Raw genomic sequence first — 19,684 nt, 5'->3', positions numbered from 1 at the left:
CCGTATTTACAAAACTTTCCCATGTCCAAATTCTCCTTTGGATTTTATCCCCTTGGTCACTATTGACCAAATTATTGGTCTCTAAGAGCTTTTCTGATTGGGTACAAAGAAGGCTTTATCATGCATTGAGCCAATCAGAGATGCAGAAAGAAAAGTCTGTAGGGCTAAAGAGGATGAACCTAAAATTTGATTGGTTATTCAGAGGATTATATCATGTAATTGACCAATCAGATGCACTGTAAGAAAGGCAGTAGTGCCCATGGGATTAGAAGTGTACCTCTAGATTATTTCATCATGTGGCAAATTCAATTTTAAGTATGCATCCTGGCCTGGAAAAAATAGTCAATTGGCAATCTTCTTGCCGGGAAATTTGGTCATTTGGAGTGAAATTTTGCTTTTCTGGATAAAGAGATACATAAGAAATGGTGGAAAATCTTACCAAGTTGGAGGGAAATTTGTCTCTCTTGCAGGCCAGTATGCATCATCATCAGTCGGCTGCGGAGCAGGCGACTTCAAACTTTCTTCAACTATTGTGATCTTGGGCAAGCGAAACAATTTTGTTTGGCTGCAGCATCCCTTCAGTATATCCCAGGAGGTGCTGGACATACTGTAAGTACAGTGCATGCAGTCATCCCGGTTTCCTCATCCCATGCGGTGGAATATAAAGGGCATATTATTTCACAGGCTAAGACGCATGCACTTGTTTATATGCTTCAGAAGTGTATGCTCATAACTTGCTCAAAGCTCTACGTTCAAAAACTGCAGCGAAGCTCATGCTTCCCAAACCAATTATTGCTCAATTTTGGCTTTGCTAAAAAATTCTAGTGGTACATTATTCAGGTTTCCTCATTAGCACAAAATAAGCGAGTGATGGGATTATGAGCCCATCTGCTTTGATATACATATATGCAATTAGTTATTTCAGTTGAATTTATATACCCTATGGAAGACATGACCTTAATCTCCCACACAGGTCGGTGGTGTATATTTCAAATGGAGTCACCCATTCAGGTAACCCCATTTGAAATTTACACTCCCTTTGTGGAAGATGAAGGTCATGTCATCCATAGGTGTATATAAATTTCATAGGGGGTATGGATTTTATTCAGAACAGCCCTATCTTACGATGAGTCCACATGTGCTCAATTGCACAGCTTCTGTTTTTAAAGATATCAAGTTTAATTATGGCTACAAAAACCCCAAATTTACACCGTTTCCCCAAATATAAAATTACATAATATCATACATCCACTGGTTTTTACCACTGCAGTTGATTATACTCTTATAAAAAAAAAACACACACCCTCTTTTTAGTTACGTTCATAATATATCTCAAAATATAGGCTTATCTATGTCTTCAATTTGTACAAAATCTACATTGCTCTCAGATGAAATTGGCTTGGCCGGGACCTTGCGTAGAAATGGAATGACGTCGAGTCCGCTGTTACATTTTGCTGATCCTACATCGCACGTGTGGCCTTCTGGACAACAGTGTAGCCCATCGCTACAGCACACAGCCTATACATACATATAAAGGAAATAAAGAAAATATGTTCCACATATTACAAGCTGTCACAAGTGCTACCCTGATATGAAATATGGGTACGTAATATTTGGCTGTAAACATTTGATGAGCGCATACTACCGTGATGTTGCAAAGTTCATTCATAAATTTCCATTCGACAATAGCTGATCGCTTTAGCAGCCAAAGTGCATTTCAACGCAGTAAATACGTGATGTATGCTTAAAATAAGGCCAAGAAAAAAATTGTTTGTTTGCCCTTTCCCGAACGACCGAAAAATCACTAAAATCTTGGGGCGCGCTTTTATTTATTTTATTTTTCCTTTTATAACATAAAAAAAAAAAATCGGAAAAATCATCAAAAAATAATTTATACTTTTCTAAGATATTTTGAGCATTTTGAAACCAAAACCTTTGGCAAATGATACCTCATGATTATGTTTCCATGAATGTCCTCATTTTTCTTTGTTCTTGTTTTGTTCTTGTGAAACAAATGTGGGTCTTTAACATCCACTGTTTACATCATATAAAAAAAATAATTAAAAATCAACCTACCTACCAATTTTTTTCATGGAAGGGCAAGCAAACAATATATTTTTCTTGGCCTATGCTCTCATCAGAAGTTTACAGGAAAAGATTATTATACAACTCAATTTACTTTTATTAACTTACATTTGTGGAAGGTGTTTTGGTGTATTGGGCTATTCCATTTTAAATCCACACTACCCCTGTGGAAAATTTAGCTAAAGTCTTCCACAGAGGGAGTATGAGTTTTAAATACAATAGACAATTGGGGGAACTTCCATTTGAAATACTCACAGGGGGAGTATGGGTTTCAAAATGATTAACCTTGACCAGTTACATTTGAAAAACATTATCCCTCTGTGGAAGATATTTCCAAAATCTTCCACAGGGGTAGTGTGGATTTTAAATGGAATAGCCCATTTATAAGGTATAGTCTGTCTCGTCTCAATCCCGCAGGGGATTGCTTAACAATATATTCCTTTAATGAGGTAGAACCACAGATAACCAACTCTGTCATATTAGTGTCTCACTCAAGGAGAGCAAATAAGTATTTCTCTGGATAGTTTTGCTGTGCGCCTGGCACACTTTGATTCAAAACGTGTTGTTTGTTTGCAATCTGCATGGTTGTGCCATGGGCGATAAATGCCGAGCGTGAAAACCTGTGTAATACTCAATTATTATTTCTACTTACTGTGGGATAGGCTTTTACTACAGGAATTCATAACAATTAGTGGGTTTTTAGCGGACAAGTTTAGAACTGTCAAGCTTTCGTCAGGAGTAGCTCTGACTTCTTCAGGACAAAGCTTGTTTCTGTAGACAAGGGGCAGTCTTCAGACAAGGGGCAGTCTTCAGTGAACGGCTCTTTTCAGAGCTACAAAAAATCTTTATATTAGCAGATAGGAGAGATCTGCTTGTTCTCTGTTGACAAGGGGCAGTCTTCATTGAACGGCTCTTTTCAGAGTCATCAGTAGGCAATGGGCGGTCTACATGTCTCATTCTTAGGTACTTTGTCCTGAAGAAGTCAGAGCAACTCTTGACGAAAGCTTGACAGTTCTAAAATTGTCTGACGGCAAACCCGCTAAAAACCCACTAATTGTTATTTCTACTTACATTTGGCAAAGGACAACATCCGTAGGAACCAGTAGGAAGCTTGCAACAAGTGTTACTTGTTGGACATGTATACTGTCCTCCTGGACAAACGACATTGCCAACGGCGCCCTCATCTACAATCAGCGCTATCTCAGTCAAGGTACTGTCAGACTGTTTGGTACAGAAACCACCAGTACTGCATGTTGTCCCTTGAGGACAGCAATGGGTCTTGTCATCACAGCACACAGCCTGTATAGAATAAGAAAATCGGGTTTAATGCTCTACATATTATACTCGCCATACGCTTCAACATAAAAAATTCCAAGTTTTGAGATATTTTCTCAAAATATCACAAGCTATCTCAAGAACCACTGAACCAATACCAGGCTTATTTGTATTTGTTTTAATACATTCTTCATGCTGATTTCAATTATGGTTATGAATGTACAATTCGGGTTTTTTTTTAAATTTTAAAAGAAAATTTGGAACTTGTCGTCTGCAGTCGACCCCTGTGTGAAAAGTTAAGGAAAGAGTCACTTTTACCATAGCTCTAGAATAGATGGCTATGCCACACACCGACATCGCCTAGCTAATAATTACTTTGTCAGCAGAGATACTAAAATCAATACCGGGATCGATACGTGAATGTGCTATACGCAGTTTGATGAGACGAAAATCTTTGGATACCGGGGTAGAAAATGATGAATATCTCCTGTATAAAGAAACCAGATATGGTTCCTTGCACTTGAATATATATTTTGAACATATATGATAGTCGTTAGCTTGCGTCTTTAGAAAGAAGCTTGCGTCTTGAGTCAAAAACTGACAATAATTCTGATTCATATGTGCCGAATTATATAGCGCAGTGTATAGGCCAATCGTGGAGGTAGTCTAAAAGCATATGACCTATGGCGTACCATGCTCGACTCACACACAGCGAGGTCAGTCACCGGCCTAATAGGGGCTATTGTCAGTAGCCTTAGTCAGATGTCCTTCGGCCCATTATGCGACTCAAAACTATTAAACAGGTCGATACAAAATGGCCATGCGTGGCGGTGGATTCAACCTACCATGGCGATTTCTGCCATGAAGATATCGAGGCGATGACACTGTGTGCCAAGAATTGGGCTTTTGCAGTTAAGTCCATTCTGTATCTATAGAGGAAAGTCATGTTCTTATTCCACACACTGGGAGTGTAGATTTCAAATGGAGTTGCCCATTCACGTAACCACCTTTTGCAACATCCCCTGTGTGAGAGATTAAGGTCATGTCTTCCATAAGGGGTGTATCATGAATCTCAACTGCAATAGTCCATTACAGATATCTCTGTACTGATTTGCTATCTAGTGCAACATGGATAATTGTGATGAAATGTCCCTAACAGAAAATACTACTTGATGTATGCGCTGTTCGTGCGTGCATCCCACGTGGTGTGATGACGCAATTGCCCTAAGTGATATATAGGCACGGTTTCACTGGCCAGCGAAGCCCAAGACCTGTGGCAATGTGTCGCTGACCCAGTGTTTGGCATGCGAGGGGTCTCGGGTTCGAATCCCACCCAGAGCAAACAACTTCTTCCTTTGTTTTCTCCCTTTATTCCTTCCTTCTTTCCCTTCGCGAGGTTACCACTATCGAAACTCAGTATAGGCTCAATTAATAACCCAAACAGGACCAAGTACTACAAAATACTACTTCATGTATGCGCTGTTTGTGCGTGCATCCAACGTGGTGTGATGACGCAATTTACCCAAAATTACAAATTCAAGAAGGGCACGAATTCTGTACAAAAGAATAGCGACCCAAATTCTTGAAATTCTTGACTTTACCCAGTACTTAACAAAAACTGATTCTACAAACTGTATCAATATTCTACTTACATTTGGTAGTGGGCAGCATCCATATTGACCACTAGCCAGCATGCAGCAAGTATTTCCTGTAGGACAAGACATTGTGCCACCTGGACATACCACAGTTGCTTTCAATTCATCTACAATCAGCGCCATCTCAGTCAAGGTACTATCAGACTGTTTGTTACAGAAACCACCAGTACCGCATGTTGTCCCTTGAGGACAGCAATGGGTCTTGTCATCACAGCACACAGCCTGTAGAGAATAAGAAAATCAGGTTTAATGCTCTACATATGAAGAGCTTTGTTGCAAAACCACTTACATCCACTTTTGACTTTTTGAGAAAAACAGCTTTTTTTAATTGTGCAATTATTACTTGTTCGATTTGATTCAATTTGGGATTGTATAAAGTGTTGATGAATAGAAACTAAAAGAATAGGTTTGGCACAATTTTCAAGGCTTCCTATTTATTTTATTATTTATTTTATATCGCACCTTTTGTGGATGTAAGGGGTTTTGCAACAAAATAAATTTACCCCTTTTCTAGAAACCACCTTTGCAATCAAATTTGAGCCCATTTGTTTGCACTACATTATGTAACTTGACTAATGCTTTAAAAATCAAAAAGAAAAATTGAAATATCTCATTTACTTTTTTAATTATGAATTTATAATAAAATTCGGAAAATGGCATTTTTGGGTATTTCGAAGCTACACCTTTTGTTAATTAAAATGATTTTTTTCAAACATAGTGACCCAAAAACAGTTCCTTTTGGTTTTAATAGGTAAAGAACATTCCAGGCTACCATTATACATCAAAAATTTAAAACAAAACAATTCTATATTCATTTTAAGTTCAGATTTCGGAAATTCCTAAGATTTCCCAAACGGAAATATGCGATAACTCGAATGGAAGGTAGTATGAAGGTCAAACAACCACCAAAATGTGTATTTTTACCCACACTATAATATTATGCCAATAACTCAATTTGGCCAAAAGTGGATGTAAGGGGTTTTGAAACAAAGCTCTTCATATACTTGCCATAGGCTTCAACATAAAATGTTCCATCCAACAACAGCAGATCACCTCAGCAGTTTTTAGATATTTTCTCAAAATATCACGAGCTATCTCAAGAACCACTGAACCCATACTGGGCTTGTTTGTACTTATTTTAATGCATTTTTCACGCTGATTTCAATTATGGCCATGAAAATGTACAATTCTGATTTTTTTTCAATTGCTAAAGAAAATTTGGAACTTGACCTGTGTGAAGAGGGTTACGGAGAGAGTCTGTCTTTTTTACACTAGTTCTATGATGGCTATGCCAAGAATTGGGCTATAATTTTATTTAATTCATTGTTATTGCATCTATAGGTGATTCAGATTCAAGCCAAAGAAGCAATTGTTTGCTCATCCTTGAAAAATTTACCCAAATTTACAAATTTGAGAAGGGTACAAATTCTGCACAAAAGAATAGCGACCATTCTTGAAATTCTTGACTTTAACAAAAACTGATTCTGCAAACTGTATCAATATTCTACTTACATTTGGTAGTGGACAACAACCCCATTGACCACTGGTGAGCTCACAACATGTGTTACCATCTGGACATTCTGACCCGCCACCTGGACATATCACATTTGGATTCATCTCCTCTACTGTCAGATAAAATATCTGGTCACCACCTGACTCCTTACATGTACCCGCTGACGGATCACATGTGTACCCACTTGGACAGCAATGTTGACCATCGGAACAGCACTCGGCATTTGGTAGTGGACAACAACCATATTGACCACTGGTGAGCTTACAACAAGTGTTACCCTTTGGACATTCTGACTGACCATCTGGGCATACTATATTTGGGGTTATCTCTTCTACCGCAAGATATAATATCTGGTTACCGCCTGATTCCTTACATGTACCCGCTGACGGATCACATGTGTACCCACTTGGACAACAATGTTGACCATCGGAACAACACTCCGCATTTGGTAGTGGACAACAACCATATTGACCACTGGTGAGCTTACAACAAGTGTTACCCTTTGGACATTCCGACTGACCATCTGGACATACTATATTTGGGGTTATCTCTTCTACCGCAAGATAAAATATCTGATCACTGCCTGACTCCCTACATTTACCCGCTGTCGGATCACAGGTGTATCCCTCGGGACAGCAATGAACACCATCTGAACAGCAAACAGCATTCGGGGATGGACAACAACCATATTGACCGGTGGTCAGCTTGCAACAAGTACTCCCATCTGGACAGACTGATTCATGATCAGAACACTGGACACTTTGAAGTTCAGAGCTTGATTCCATGGTGATGAGCGATGATGATTTTGAGCAGTAGCCACCTGATACATCACATGTGAAACCCTCAGGACAGCAATGAGTTTCGTCTTCACAGCACACAGCCTACAAAAAAACCCAGAAGAAACAAAAATTGTTGCATGTTTTGATGTAACTGTTCAGTTTGGTTTATTATAACTAAAATTTATTCGGTAGTGATATTCAAAATTCAAGATGCAACATGGACGCAAATTAAAACTGGGTATCGCTGTAAAATGTGTTGTAAAAACAAATACTTCATTTTTTCACATAAGGTCACTTACGAATATACAGCATTTATATAACATTTTCAAATGTTCAATCTGGTTCGAAAATAAAGATGGCTATTTTGCCCTATTACACTTTTTTGACTCACCCTGTAGTAATGTAGCATGCATAAACTTCCTGAGCGGAGCTTGCTCACGGGTGGTCTATCTGCACGCTTGCGGCGTAACCGCAAAAAAAGTATTGGTGTTACTACCAAATTTGAGGCAAACCAAAGTTAAATAAGCGGTTGAGAGGGCATTAGACTTCCGTGCAAGAGGTTCAAGCCCTGTTGTTGACAAATATTCTGGTGAAAATAATTGCACTAGCCTGAAATTCCCCTGGAACTACATGTAACTGCCTAATTGTCTCAGTTTACCCGTACATTGTACATTACTCGGGCAGATGATCCTGGTTGCAATGGTTATATGTTGGTACACCTTTGGGGTCATGCATTGTTCTGGTGAAAACAGAGGGTGTATGGATTTCAACTTGAACAGCCTATTCTAATACTCATATACCTGATCTGGCACTAGTAAATCCCAAAATGCATTGCAAGGATACTTTTGAATTCAAATTTATACCTACATGTATAGAAATACCGTTGAACTCGGTCGTTAGCATATGTGCTTACTATCGAGCACTTTGGAAAACATGAACTTGTACCAAAGTCCGGCCCGACGTTAATTTGCTGGTTTACTTGTTCATATATAACTATGTGTATTGATGATTTGCTCAAACCCTTTTACACTTTTGTGGATGGGGCTCTTCATGTTTGCATGTTTTAAAAGCGCTCGAAAGTAAGCACATATGCTACATGTAACTATCAAGTTTTTACGGTAGTAAAACATCAAGTTGTCTTGCCAGAAAGTTGTTTCAAGATTAATTATATGCCATTCTGTGACAACGGAATCAACACACAATATCAAATTTAGTTTTTGCAAATGATTTGCTCATTTTTTCAGTCAAAATAAATCAACTTTTTGCCCAAATTTTATATGCATACAGCAAACTCAATTCACTTTTGGTAGTGCAATTGCTGACTTTCCATTGATACAGCAAATTAAAATAACAAAAAACCTATCATAGAGAATCTGGGTCAGCCAAGCTGTAGAACAGGGTTTATTTTTTCCTTACCATATAAACAAACTAGAAACGTCACAGTTTTTTGACGCCTTGCGTCGAATGGGATGCCTCCACCATGGGGCGATTTAAATGTGTACAAATCTTATTAACGCTAAAAGTCAACTGAGTGGTAAACAAACAAACATAAAAAATATGGGCAAAAATAATAGTTACACATGCCCATTTGACAGTTTTTCCTAATTTGACCTCAGATGACCCCTAGGTGACCCCGGATGACCCCAAAATGACCTTTCAAAAATTTGGCTCTAAATGTTGACTGTACCTACATACCAAGTTTCATGCCCATACGACAGTTTTTGCTAATTTGACCTCAGATGACATCTGGATGACCTCATCAGGTGACCTTGACCCACTTGTTCTGCCTGTGGTCAAGTTTGAGGAACGTGGTGGAGGCATAAAAATAATAACTTACATTTGGCAATGGGCAGCATCCCCACAGTCCATTAATCTCACAACAGGTGTCGCCTTCTCTGCAGATGGACGTCCCATCTGGACATGTCACACTATTCACTATATCGTCTTGTTCACTATAGCTACTTATCATGCGAGTCATCAGGATCTTGGACTTGCAGCTTGATACATCACACGTGTAGCCATTGGGACAACAATGCTCCTGATCGCTGCAACACACAGCCTGCAAAGATCGTAGAAAAGTGTTTGGCGTGTCATCAAGATATTAACAGTATGAAAAGCATATGTCTTGAAGTTATATCATTTACTATATATGGGCTATGCCAGTTGAAATCCATACACTGCTTAAGGAAGACACGACCTTAATCTCCCACACAGGGGGTGTAGATTTCACGCAGCCGTCACCCATTCAGGTAACCCCATTTGAAATTCACACTCCCTGTAGGTCTGTATGGAAGATTAAAGTTATGTCTTCCATAGAGGGTGTGTGGATTTCAACTTAAAGAGCCCAATAAACTTAGGCAAAAAAAAATTGTTTGTTTGTCCTCCACAGCTTTGAAAGAGGACGTGCGGGCAGGCGGATTTTTTTTGGCATTTTTTGGATTTGACATATTTCTGGACCTAGCTAGCGCTGAATGCTACAATCATTCATGGTAACTTTTTTAAAAAAAACATTTTGTTTCTTTATGCAGTTAAAGTTATAATTTGTGTTCATGTCATAGTCTTTTAATGATTTCAAATCCAATGTATTTTGAAGTCACTAAAAATAATAGACTATGACATGAACACAAGTTATAACTTTGTATATTGAAGACACAAAATGTTTTTTTTGGGGGGGGGGTTTTTTTTACTTTCAACCATGAAAGATCTTAGTATTTAGCTCTAGCTAGGTCCAGAGATACTCCAGATCTGAAAAAAAAATGGATTTTATTTATTTTTATTAAAAAAAAAAATTGAAAACAAAATGGTCAGGCCTTAATCTGAGGAGCGGGCGGTGGAGGACAAACAAACAATTTTTTTTGCCTTATCATGATTGAGGCAAATGAAATATCAAGAGACAATTTATAATGAAAGACAATTTATCGCGTCTGACGTCACCTGTCAATCAAACTCGAGCACGGTTTGTTTACAAGTGTCGTGATGATGACTTGCTGAACGCAGATTTATAACCGGGCGTCTTATTGTTAATTTTGCACCTTTCGACATGCAAACCATCTCAAAAGTTAGGTATTTATAGTAGGAAACTTTCTTTGGTGAAGGCACCATGTCCACAATGCCTAGAAAAGCTGCTTTTTGCCTTGTAAAAGTACGGACTTTTCGCCATTTGCTGCTATTCCTTTTCTCCGATCAGCACCAGATAGATCGGTCTTCTTTTACGCGCTGATTAACCTGTGTAAACCAATCAAGGATCGTAATTGACAGTGACATCAGACGCGATAAATTGTTTTTTTATCTGTCTTTAATTATACATGGTACACATACGTATACATACCATGTGCAATGCACATTGTGCATGCTTGGATTTCTGATGTAAATTTGTGGTAATAATATGCTACATTATTTAGTCCCAGGCACTCGCATATATATTGGCATGCATCATGTGCCTGTCAATAGTACTCCCCTTTTTTTCTGTAAATCTGCCACCCAATGACCAACTTTTTCATCAGCTTACACCCAATGACATCCTTTATTTAGAAATTTACACCAAATCTGCAAATATTTTGAACAAATTTAATATTTTTGTAGCAATTTCAGTTTCAAAATGGCACCATTTTGCACATTTTGCCCAGAAAGTTATTTTCCATGGTCAATGACACCAATTATTAGCATTTCCACACATGACCCCCATTTTTTGGAGCCCCCACTGAATGACCCCCTTTTCTCAACAAAAATCCCCACCAATAGACCCCTAGTGTCATATTCCAGTAGGCATATGTGTGTCACTTTCATATTTCAGTGCCGCACCGGGCAAGAGCCCATTTTACTTCCTCGAGACAGTGATGTCAGTTCCAGAGTTATTAGCCATTTTAGTGTTGCTCAGAACAATTCAATACTAAGGCAGTTGAATACTTTTGACTATATTCCAAAATCAATATTCCTGACATCCGATTCAGTTCCATTTCCTAGTACCAGCATTGCGTGAGATGGAAAATGTCAAGTCTGATTTTTTGAACAATAGTCACACCCACAGCAGCTGAAAGGAGTACCCCATCATGCATTGCAGTATATCTGCATGCTCCATAGCAAATGTATACAAAATATGAACAAGAGCTGCCTAGATACTGAGAGCTATTGATAGATTCACAATAATACTCTAGGGGTGATATTTTTTCAAACAAAAGTCTAAGCTCCCCTGATTGAAAGTTGAAGTGAGGGATTTTGTGTACATTTTCTTTGGCACATTCAGTTCTATTATGGTACCGCAAAGCATAATGGGATACTCTCATCAGCTGCTGTGAGTCACACCTGTGAAATAAGTTTGTTTGGCACCTGTGGTGCTAATTAGGATTAATATATCGTTACTGGGTGGGAAAAACCTCATATGTACTTTTTGCCCTTGAACATGGATGAAGCAACCCAATCAATATAAAATATACACCTACAAGGCTTTATCCATTTTCAAGGGCCAAAAGTACTAATGAGGTGTTTCCTGCATGTACTTTTTATCCTTGAACATGGATGAAGCAACCTCTTCAATATAAAGTCTACACCTACAAGGCTTTATCCATGATCAAGGGCCAAAAGTACATATGAGGTCTTTCCCGCCCAGTGACGATATACTGTACAAAATCGAACTTACATCTGCATATGGACAGCATCCCCAGTCACCACTCTTCAGCTGGCAGCAAGTCTGACCATCTTGACATTCAGACAGTCCATCCGGACAAACCACATTGGTCAATACGGCTTCCAGTACTACCAAACTGACCAGGTCATCTTTCGGACAACACCCATTAGAACAGCACACATAGTCGTAATCTGCACAGCACAGCATTGTTGGACCTCCATTGTTATCCTTGCAACAAGTGGTACTGATCGGACAGAATGATGTATTATCCGGACAGATATGATTTGGGCTTGTCTCGTCTACGGCAACTAGATGTATCTCATCATATGACTTGGTGCACGTACCAGCTGACAGATCACATGTGTACCCATTTGGACAGCAATGTAGACCATCTGAACAGCACACAGCATTTGGTAGTGGACAACAACCCCATTGACCAGTGCTCAGCTTACAGCATGTGCTACCATCTGGACATTCCGTCGTACCACCTGGACATACTTCATTTGGGGTTATCTCTTCTACTGCAAGGTAAAATATCTGGTCACCGCCTGACTCCCTACATGTTCCTGCTTCCGGATCACATGTGTACCCACTTGGACAGCAATGTTGACCGTCTGAACAGCATTCCGCATTTGGTAGTGGACAACAACCATATTGACCACTGGTGAGCTTACAACAAGTGTTACCCTTTGGACATTCTGACTGACCATCTGGACACACTATATTTGGGGTTATCTCCTCTACTGTCAGATAAAATATCTGGTCACCGCCTGACTCCCTACATGTACCCGCTGTCGGATCACATGTGTACCCACTTGGACAGCAATGTTGACCATCTGAACAGCATACCGCATTTGGTAGTGGACAACAACCATATTGACCACTGGTGAGCTTACAACATGTGTTACCATCTGGACATGACGTCGTTCCACCTGGACATACTACATCGGTCACTGCAGACTCTAACATCTTCAAAGCCACTTGCTCATCGGACAAAGTACAGATTCCCAATGCCTCATTACATGTATAACCCTTAGGACAACAGTGTTCCTTGTCATCACAGCACACAGCGTCTTCTAGCGGACAACACCCATACTTGCCACTTTCAAGCATGCAACATGTATTGTAATCGGGACATTGCTTCTCGCCATCGGGACAAAGAATGCCATTTCTTGTAAACTGTCCGGTTAATTCCATACTGGTGATTACTGATGCTGGTTGATTCGACTTTTGACAAGTGGCGCCACCTGGAGCGCATGTGTAACCATTCGGGCAACAGTGTAAACCATCATCACAGCACACAGCCTGTAAAGATAACAGAGGAAAAAATTATAAAATTAAAATTTTACATTTTGTTTGTCAAAACCAAATCTCATATGAAAGCTAAGTGTTGGGATTTTTTTTTTTATTTCATACCACTGACATATTGGGCTTTTTCATTTGATATCCACACTCTCCTTGTGGAAGATTTAGCTAAAGTCTTCCATAGTCACAGTGAGTTCATTAGGCCAAAAAAAATAATGGTTTGTCTCAAAGCTCACAAGTGGTTTGAAAACATATGCGAAATGCGATTTTTTTTTTTTTAATTTTTTTTTATTCCTGACTTTTTTCATGGTATTTGGAGAAAAAAATCTGATTTTCGCTGATTTTTTTGTGGAAAAACTAAAAAAAACTAAAAAAATTGAAATAAAAAAAAAAATCCGCACTTCTTTTTTTCCAAATCTCACGATTTTACAAATGCGTGCGCGAGCTTTGAGACAAACCTTTTTTTTTTTTTGCCTTATACACCATTTTTAAAGGAACAGTCCGGCAATCACAACTTTATGCCTTATATGTTAGAAAAATAATTATCAAGCACAAATCACATGATTTTATTTAAAACAAACTCATAACGAATAAAAACAACCGTCTCTCACCACGTGATATTCAAATTCCTCGGGCAACGAAATTTCTGTGGAAACTTACCGACCCAGTAACACAATGTAAGCTGATGACAATTGAGCACGAATGAGCCGTAAATGTCCTAAATTGTATTCTGAGTTACAGTGTAAAACGTACATGAAGGTCGTATTTATCTGTACCTCAAGTTGGCGCGACATGTATTTGGCCAAAAAAAAAAATTGTTGTGTTGCCCTCAACCGTCCGGTCCTAAACCCTGAAAAATCAGGGTCGCAATTTTTTTTTTTTTTTTTTTTTTTGAATGATGATTTTTACAGATTTGTTCAAAAAAAATCAATGTTTTTCACTTAAAATTAATATTATATTGAAAGACTAGTCTTTAATTGATGTCTAACAGGTATCCAGAAGTCAAAATTGACAAATTTTCCCCTAATTGAAGAAGCATTATTTATTATTTGAGGGATTTTTAAAATCTGAAGGTTAAAAACAAAAACAAAAAAAAAAAAAAAAAAAAAAAAAAAAAAAAAAAAAAAATCCGACCGCCCGACCCAACTTTCCCATTTTTCCACTTGAGGGCAACACAACAATATATTTTTTTTGGCCTTACCTTTTAAACCAATCAATAATCCTATTGTTGAAGAGGATTATAAGCTTCTACCTTTAGATGTCTATAGAATTCTTAATAGCTCTGGTCTTTGTTTGCTTTGGCTACATCCTGTTCAAATGGTGGATTACAAAGCATTGTATTTTGTCTAGGTATGTATAACCAACATTCAACAACTCCTCCTATACCTTTGTACAGGAGCCAACCGTTGTTAATCCATGATGAATCCACACTTTTACTGCATCGTATACGCGAACGCGAGCGAGACTACGCGTTACGCGAGAGCGCTTAAAATTTCATCATGTCTGGAACTTTTGTGCGTGTGCAAGCTTGCAAGTTGATTTTAGGTAGCGGCTAAACATTGCCGTTTTATTCTGTAGGCCATGGTTTTATTGCTGATATCAACAGAGAAATCATCGAGGTTTTTGTAAAGATGAGTGGCAATGATTAACTGACATTCCTCGTGAAATTATCGTGAATTATACGATCTTTAGCTTCTTTTCGTTGTTGAAAGGGATTCAATCATGTTTCACCGTTGTTCATCACCGTTTAACAACTAGCATCCGGTAGCGTCTGCGTGGTTTACTTTCGGTGATGAACAACGGTGAAACATGATTGAATCCCTAAATTAGGTTATTCCTTCATGTAATTTTACACGAAATTAGGGTTAGGGTTAGGGTTAGTTTAGGGTTAGGATTAGGGTTAGGATTAGGGTTAGGGTTAGGGTTAGGATTAGGGTTAGGGTTAGGATTAGGGTTATGATTAGGATTAGGATTAGGCTTAGGGTTAGGGTTAGGATTAGGGTTAGAGTTAGGATTAGATTACACGAAATAATTACATGAACAATAAGAGGATATTCCTGAACCTCGCTGACTTGGGGATGATTTGAAATGATCACCAATTATGACTGTTGGATATTTATTACAAGCAATGTGGAAAAAGAGACACACGTAGAAACAAAAAAAGTTACCATTTTGTTGAAGGAGCAAAGTTCAACAAACCATAATCTCGCTTCTGGATATCGTTTGAAGTCAAATGATATAACATTTTAAAGCTTATGATATATATTTTCTAAACACAAAATAATACAAAATTCACCGGGGGAGGAATTTACGGCTCATTCGTTGTGTACGGTCACATATATGGCCGAGGTTAATTACTAGATATTGTCACAGACCAGGGGTTTGGGAAAATTGATTAAAAGTCGGACTTGACGAAGTCCGACAATTCCCTGGCCGTGGGTAGCGTGGCCGACAAAAAGGGAATGAATGAAATAAAATGGATAAGTCTAGCCCTAGAACTCTGGCCATAGTATCCGTTTTTACTTCCACTAGGGCCAGAGGCACTTACATTGAAAAAATTGTTGGGAATGCTTGAACGATCCAGTACAAAATATTAAATCATTTCAATGCTTGATCGAACCAATACAAATGTGTGTCAGGTCACTAATTAACATGATAAAACCCACTTTAGAATACACAATCGCCGGTCATTTCTAAAGATGCATTTATACTTTAATCGCTTTTGCAGAAACCTGAATCGCACGCATGATCAGTGTACTAAATCGCCGTCATATTTGCCTGCTGAGCATGCCCATGATTCGCTGTTTTTCAAAAGCGACACGTAGGCTATTATTGACACCCTCTGTTAACGACAAGGATTCAGTCTGATGATGAGCAACCCATGGGTATAAACAGAGCTTTACACAATGACTAATTTACATAGGCACAAAAGACCGTGTTCATGTACCGTTACTCAGCCAAACATGGCAGAGTAGGTCCCGGATGACGGTACATGTTCCTATCTCCTCAACGTTATACCTTTCCAACAAGGAAAGAGATACGAAAGGCGAACGTCTAGATAAGTCCCTCAAAAATTGAAGAGGGGAGGGAATTTTGTGGCCTAATTAACAACAAATAAAAATCAATATGAAACAAGAAATATTGGCAAAAATCATTTTAATTTATATTTCTGCGCTTTCCTTTCATTTTACAAGCATCAAAATCTCATTTTAAAATATTGCACATTTTATTTTAATGGAAAACAGATATTTTATTAATGTCTGTATACTGCACTGAAGACATTTTTTTTATGCAGCTAAATTTTATAAAATGAATTTTTAGATCAAGATATTTAGTTGAAATCTCATGCAAGTAAGAAAATAATGAACCTATAAAACCCCCATTTAAATTTATATCTAAATCCCCTGCAAAATCGCGCCTACAGACCAGTACCAAATCTGGCCAAGTAAATCGCTCCAAATCCAATGAATTGCACCTCAATCCTATCCTGGGTCCCAACTAAAATCCAAAATGGCGTCTTTCCCTAACATTAAATAATAAAATAAACACCGCGCAGCGTTACTACCGCTACTGGCCTCGAGAAGTTTTCCAGCCCCAAGAGAATTGGAAATCATTAAAAACTGGGGCTTAACGCTACCCCAAAAAACGTAATTCACTAAACGTACAGCCAAATGAAATCACAAACACTAACGCCCTAACTAAATACCGGTGGGAGTCCTGCCACAGCTCCCGAGCGCTGCCACCACCCATATTGTGTAACTAATCTGTGGTCTATCTCCGAGCAGAGAAGTTAACAATATTAAAACAAAATGGGACCCAGAATAAAATGAAGTGCAACATCGGACCAAAAACGACTCAGTTATCGCCAGATCAAGTACGTACTGCAGACCCAAATTTGCACGGAACCTAAACCACCCTAAAAACCCAAGACTTTCATTCATGACTTCCAATATAAAGTACTTTTCGTTATTCTGTCCAGAAAATCGCCAGCTCTCAAGGAAACCAGCAAGACAAAAATTTAGAAAACATCTCAAGTAGGGTAGTCATAAATGAAAGCCATACTCAGCTCCCAGGCTGAAATTTTGATATAACCTAAATTTTAACATCCCCAAAAATTTAACTAAGGCCTAAACATGAGATTTCAATAAATATTTGTCCTTTTAAATATATTTTTGATGAAACGCGACAATAAAAACAAAATAATAAATTGCGACCTAATTTCAAAACCGATTGCATTTCTAGTTTTCATTTACATGCTCTTAACAATAAACACTGAAGGTTTTAAGCCCGTTCCCAGGACACAAATCCCAACCAGCCAGCCCGGTTTGACAACCCAAGTCTTAGTCAGATTATAGGTGCAAAACCACGGCCTCGGAAAGAAATTTCCGCGCGCCAGATTTGAGGAATTTGCATACACAGGAACTAAAAAAAATGCAAGTTGCGCTTTAACCTAAAAAAATTGTGAGACTGCGTAAACGCATCATTCACAAAGGACACGGCAACCGCCCCCGGCTGTAACCTTCAATGTGTTAAGCGTGCATGAATGAAAACCCAAAAACACAAACAAATTTTGAAATGCATAGGGAAGATTTAACTGATGGAAATAAAAAAAACATGAAATTTAATTAGACTTGACACGCCCAGATTTTACTAGGCAATTAAATTTTGCAAGCTTAGACCTGCCACGCCCAGCTAATTTTGCCAGGCAAAAATTTGTTTTCAAGTCTAACTTTCCCCCAAAAATTTGCCAACTCAACACCCTGAGTAATTTTAGTCTCTAGAGAAATGAATGAAAACCAATTTGAAAACTGAGAATACAATTTTTTCATTCCCAGATACAACGAACAGCTATTGTTCGAAACTGCTGACGTGGCGTCATCAGCAATCTCCAGAACAACAACAGCTCAAGAAAAACAAAATTTAAAACAGAGAATACAATTTCCTTATTCTCAGCAACAAAGAACAACCATTGCTCGAAACTGCTGCCAATTATCAGCTATCTCAAGAACAACGACGGCTCTAGAAAAATAAAATTTAAAACCGAGAATACAATTTTCTCATTCTCAGCTACAAATAGACGTTCGCTTTTCGTATCTCTTTCCTTGTTGGAAAGGTATAACGTTGAGGAGATAGGAACATGTACCGTCATCCGGGACCTACTCTGCCATGTTTGGCTGAGTAACGGTACATGAACACGGTCTTTTGTGCCTATGTAAATTAGTCATTGTGTAAAGCTGTGTTTATACCCATGGGCTCATCATCAGACTGAATCCTTGACCGACAGAGGGTGTCAATATAGGCCTACGTGTCGCTTTTGAAAAACAGCGATTCATGCGCATGCTCAGCAGGCAAATACGATGGCGATTTAGTACACTGATCATGCGTGCGATTCAGATTTCTGCAAAAGCGATTGAGTATAAATGCATCTTTAGAAATGACTGGCGATTGTGTGTTCTCAAGTGGGTTTTATCATGTTAATTAGTGACCTGACACACATTTGTATTGGTTCGATCAAGCATTGATTTTTTGTACTGGAACGTTCAAGCATCTCCAACAAATTTTTCAATGTAAGTGCCTCTGGCCCTAGTGGAAGTAAAAACGGATACTATGGCCAGAGTTCTAGGGCTAGCTACAAAGAACAACCCTTGTTCGAAACTGCTGTGGCGTCATCAGCAATCTCCAGAACAACGACAGCTCAAGAAAAATAACAAACTCATCACAAAAATCTTGTCCATCAAGAAAAACAAAATCCAGGCAACAAGTCATGTTAACACAACCTGTGTCAAACATTCAAAAGCAAAAGCTTTACCCATATCAAAAATAATTCATTTCTCCAAATACCCAAAAATCACCCAAGTAATAATGCACCACTCTTTACCTTTAGATCTGCATGCATAGCTGGCAAAACTCAGACTGATGAGAAAAATCAAATTGTCTAAGAACTCCCATCAAGCATACAAAGGATAAAAAACAGGTGGTCGTGTGTCTTGAGCTCGCCACCAAACAAGGCGGTTCTCGAACCACGAGTCTCGCCTGCTTTTGTGACCGCCTGCTTTTGCGATAACTGTTGGTAGAGAGGTAAATGAATTTGGCGGTTATCGGCTGGGCACGATTATCTGGCCGATGGTAACTGTACCCACCAAGTTTCATGCCCATGCAACAGTTTTTACTAATATGACCTCAGATGACCCCTGGTGGCCCTGAAATGACCTTCTAAAATTTTGGCTCTAAATGTTGACTGTAACCCTCGTGCTAAGTTTCATGCCCCAGATGACCCCTGGTGGCCTCGAAATGACCTTCCAAAAATTTGGCTTTAAATGTTGACTGTACCCACCAAGTTCCATGTCCATACGACAGTTTTTACTAATTTGACCTCAGATGACCCCTGGTGACCCCAAAATGACCTTCCAAAAATTTGGCTTTAAATGATGACTGTACCCACCAAGTT

At 38.7% G+C, this 19,684-nt stretch overlaps 1 protein-coding gene across 2 annotated transcripts in view; it reads right to left on the bottom strand.

Moving 5' to 3' along the window:
- Positions 1 to 1,207: 1,207 nt before the first annotated feature.
- The window catches only part of LOC140150668 (uncharacterized), a 41,402-nt gene continuing 22,925 nt past the window's right edge, over positions 1,208 to 19,684 (bottom strand). For both annotated transcript variants that reach the window (XM_072172740.1, XM_072172741.1), the window contains 6 exons: positions 11,944 to 13,236; positions 9,145 to 9,366; positions 6,528 to 7,409; positions 5,013 to 5,237; positions 3,157 to 3,384; positions 1,208 to 1,518 (listed from right to left, as the gene is read on the bottom strand). In XM_072172740.1, coding sequence (XP_072028841.1) covers positions 1,333 to 1,518; positions 3,157 to 3,384; positions 5,013 to 5,237; positions 6,528 to 7,409; positions 9,145 to 9,366; positions 11,944 to 13,236 — 3,036 coding nt within the window. In that variant the 3' untranslated portion in view covers positions 1,208 to 1,332. The remainder of the gene's footprint in view (positions 1,519 to 3,156; positions 3,385 to 5,012; positions 5,238 to 6,527; positions 7,410 to 9,144; positions 9,367 to 11,943; positions 13,237 to 19,684) is intronic.

Source organism: Amphiura filiformis, chromosome 4 (assembly GCF_039555335.1).
Source record: "Amphiura filiformis chromosome 4, Afil_fr2py, whole genome shotgun sequence".
Lineage (NCBI taxonomy): Eukaryota > Metazoa > Echinodermata > Ophiuroidea > Amphilepidida > Amphiuridae > Amphiura > Amphiura filiformis.
This window is presented reverse-complemented; position numbering and strand designations above follow the sequence as displayed.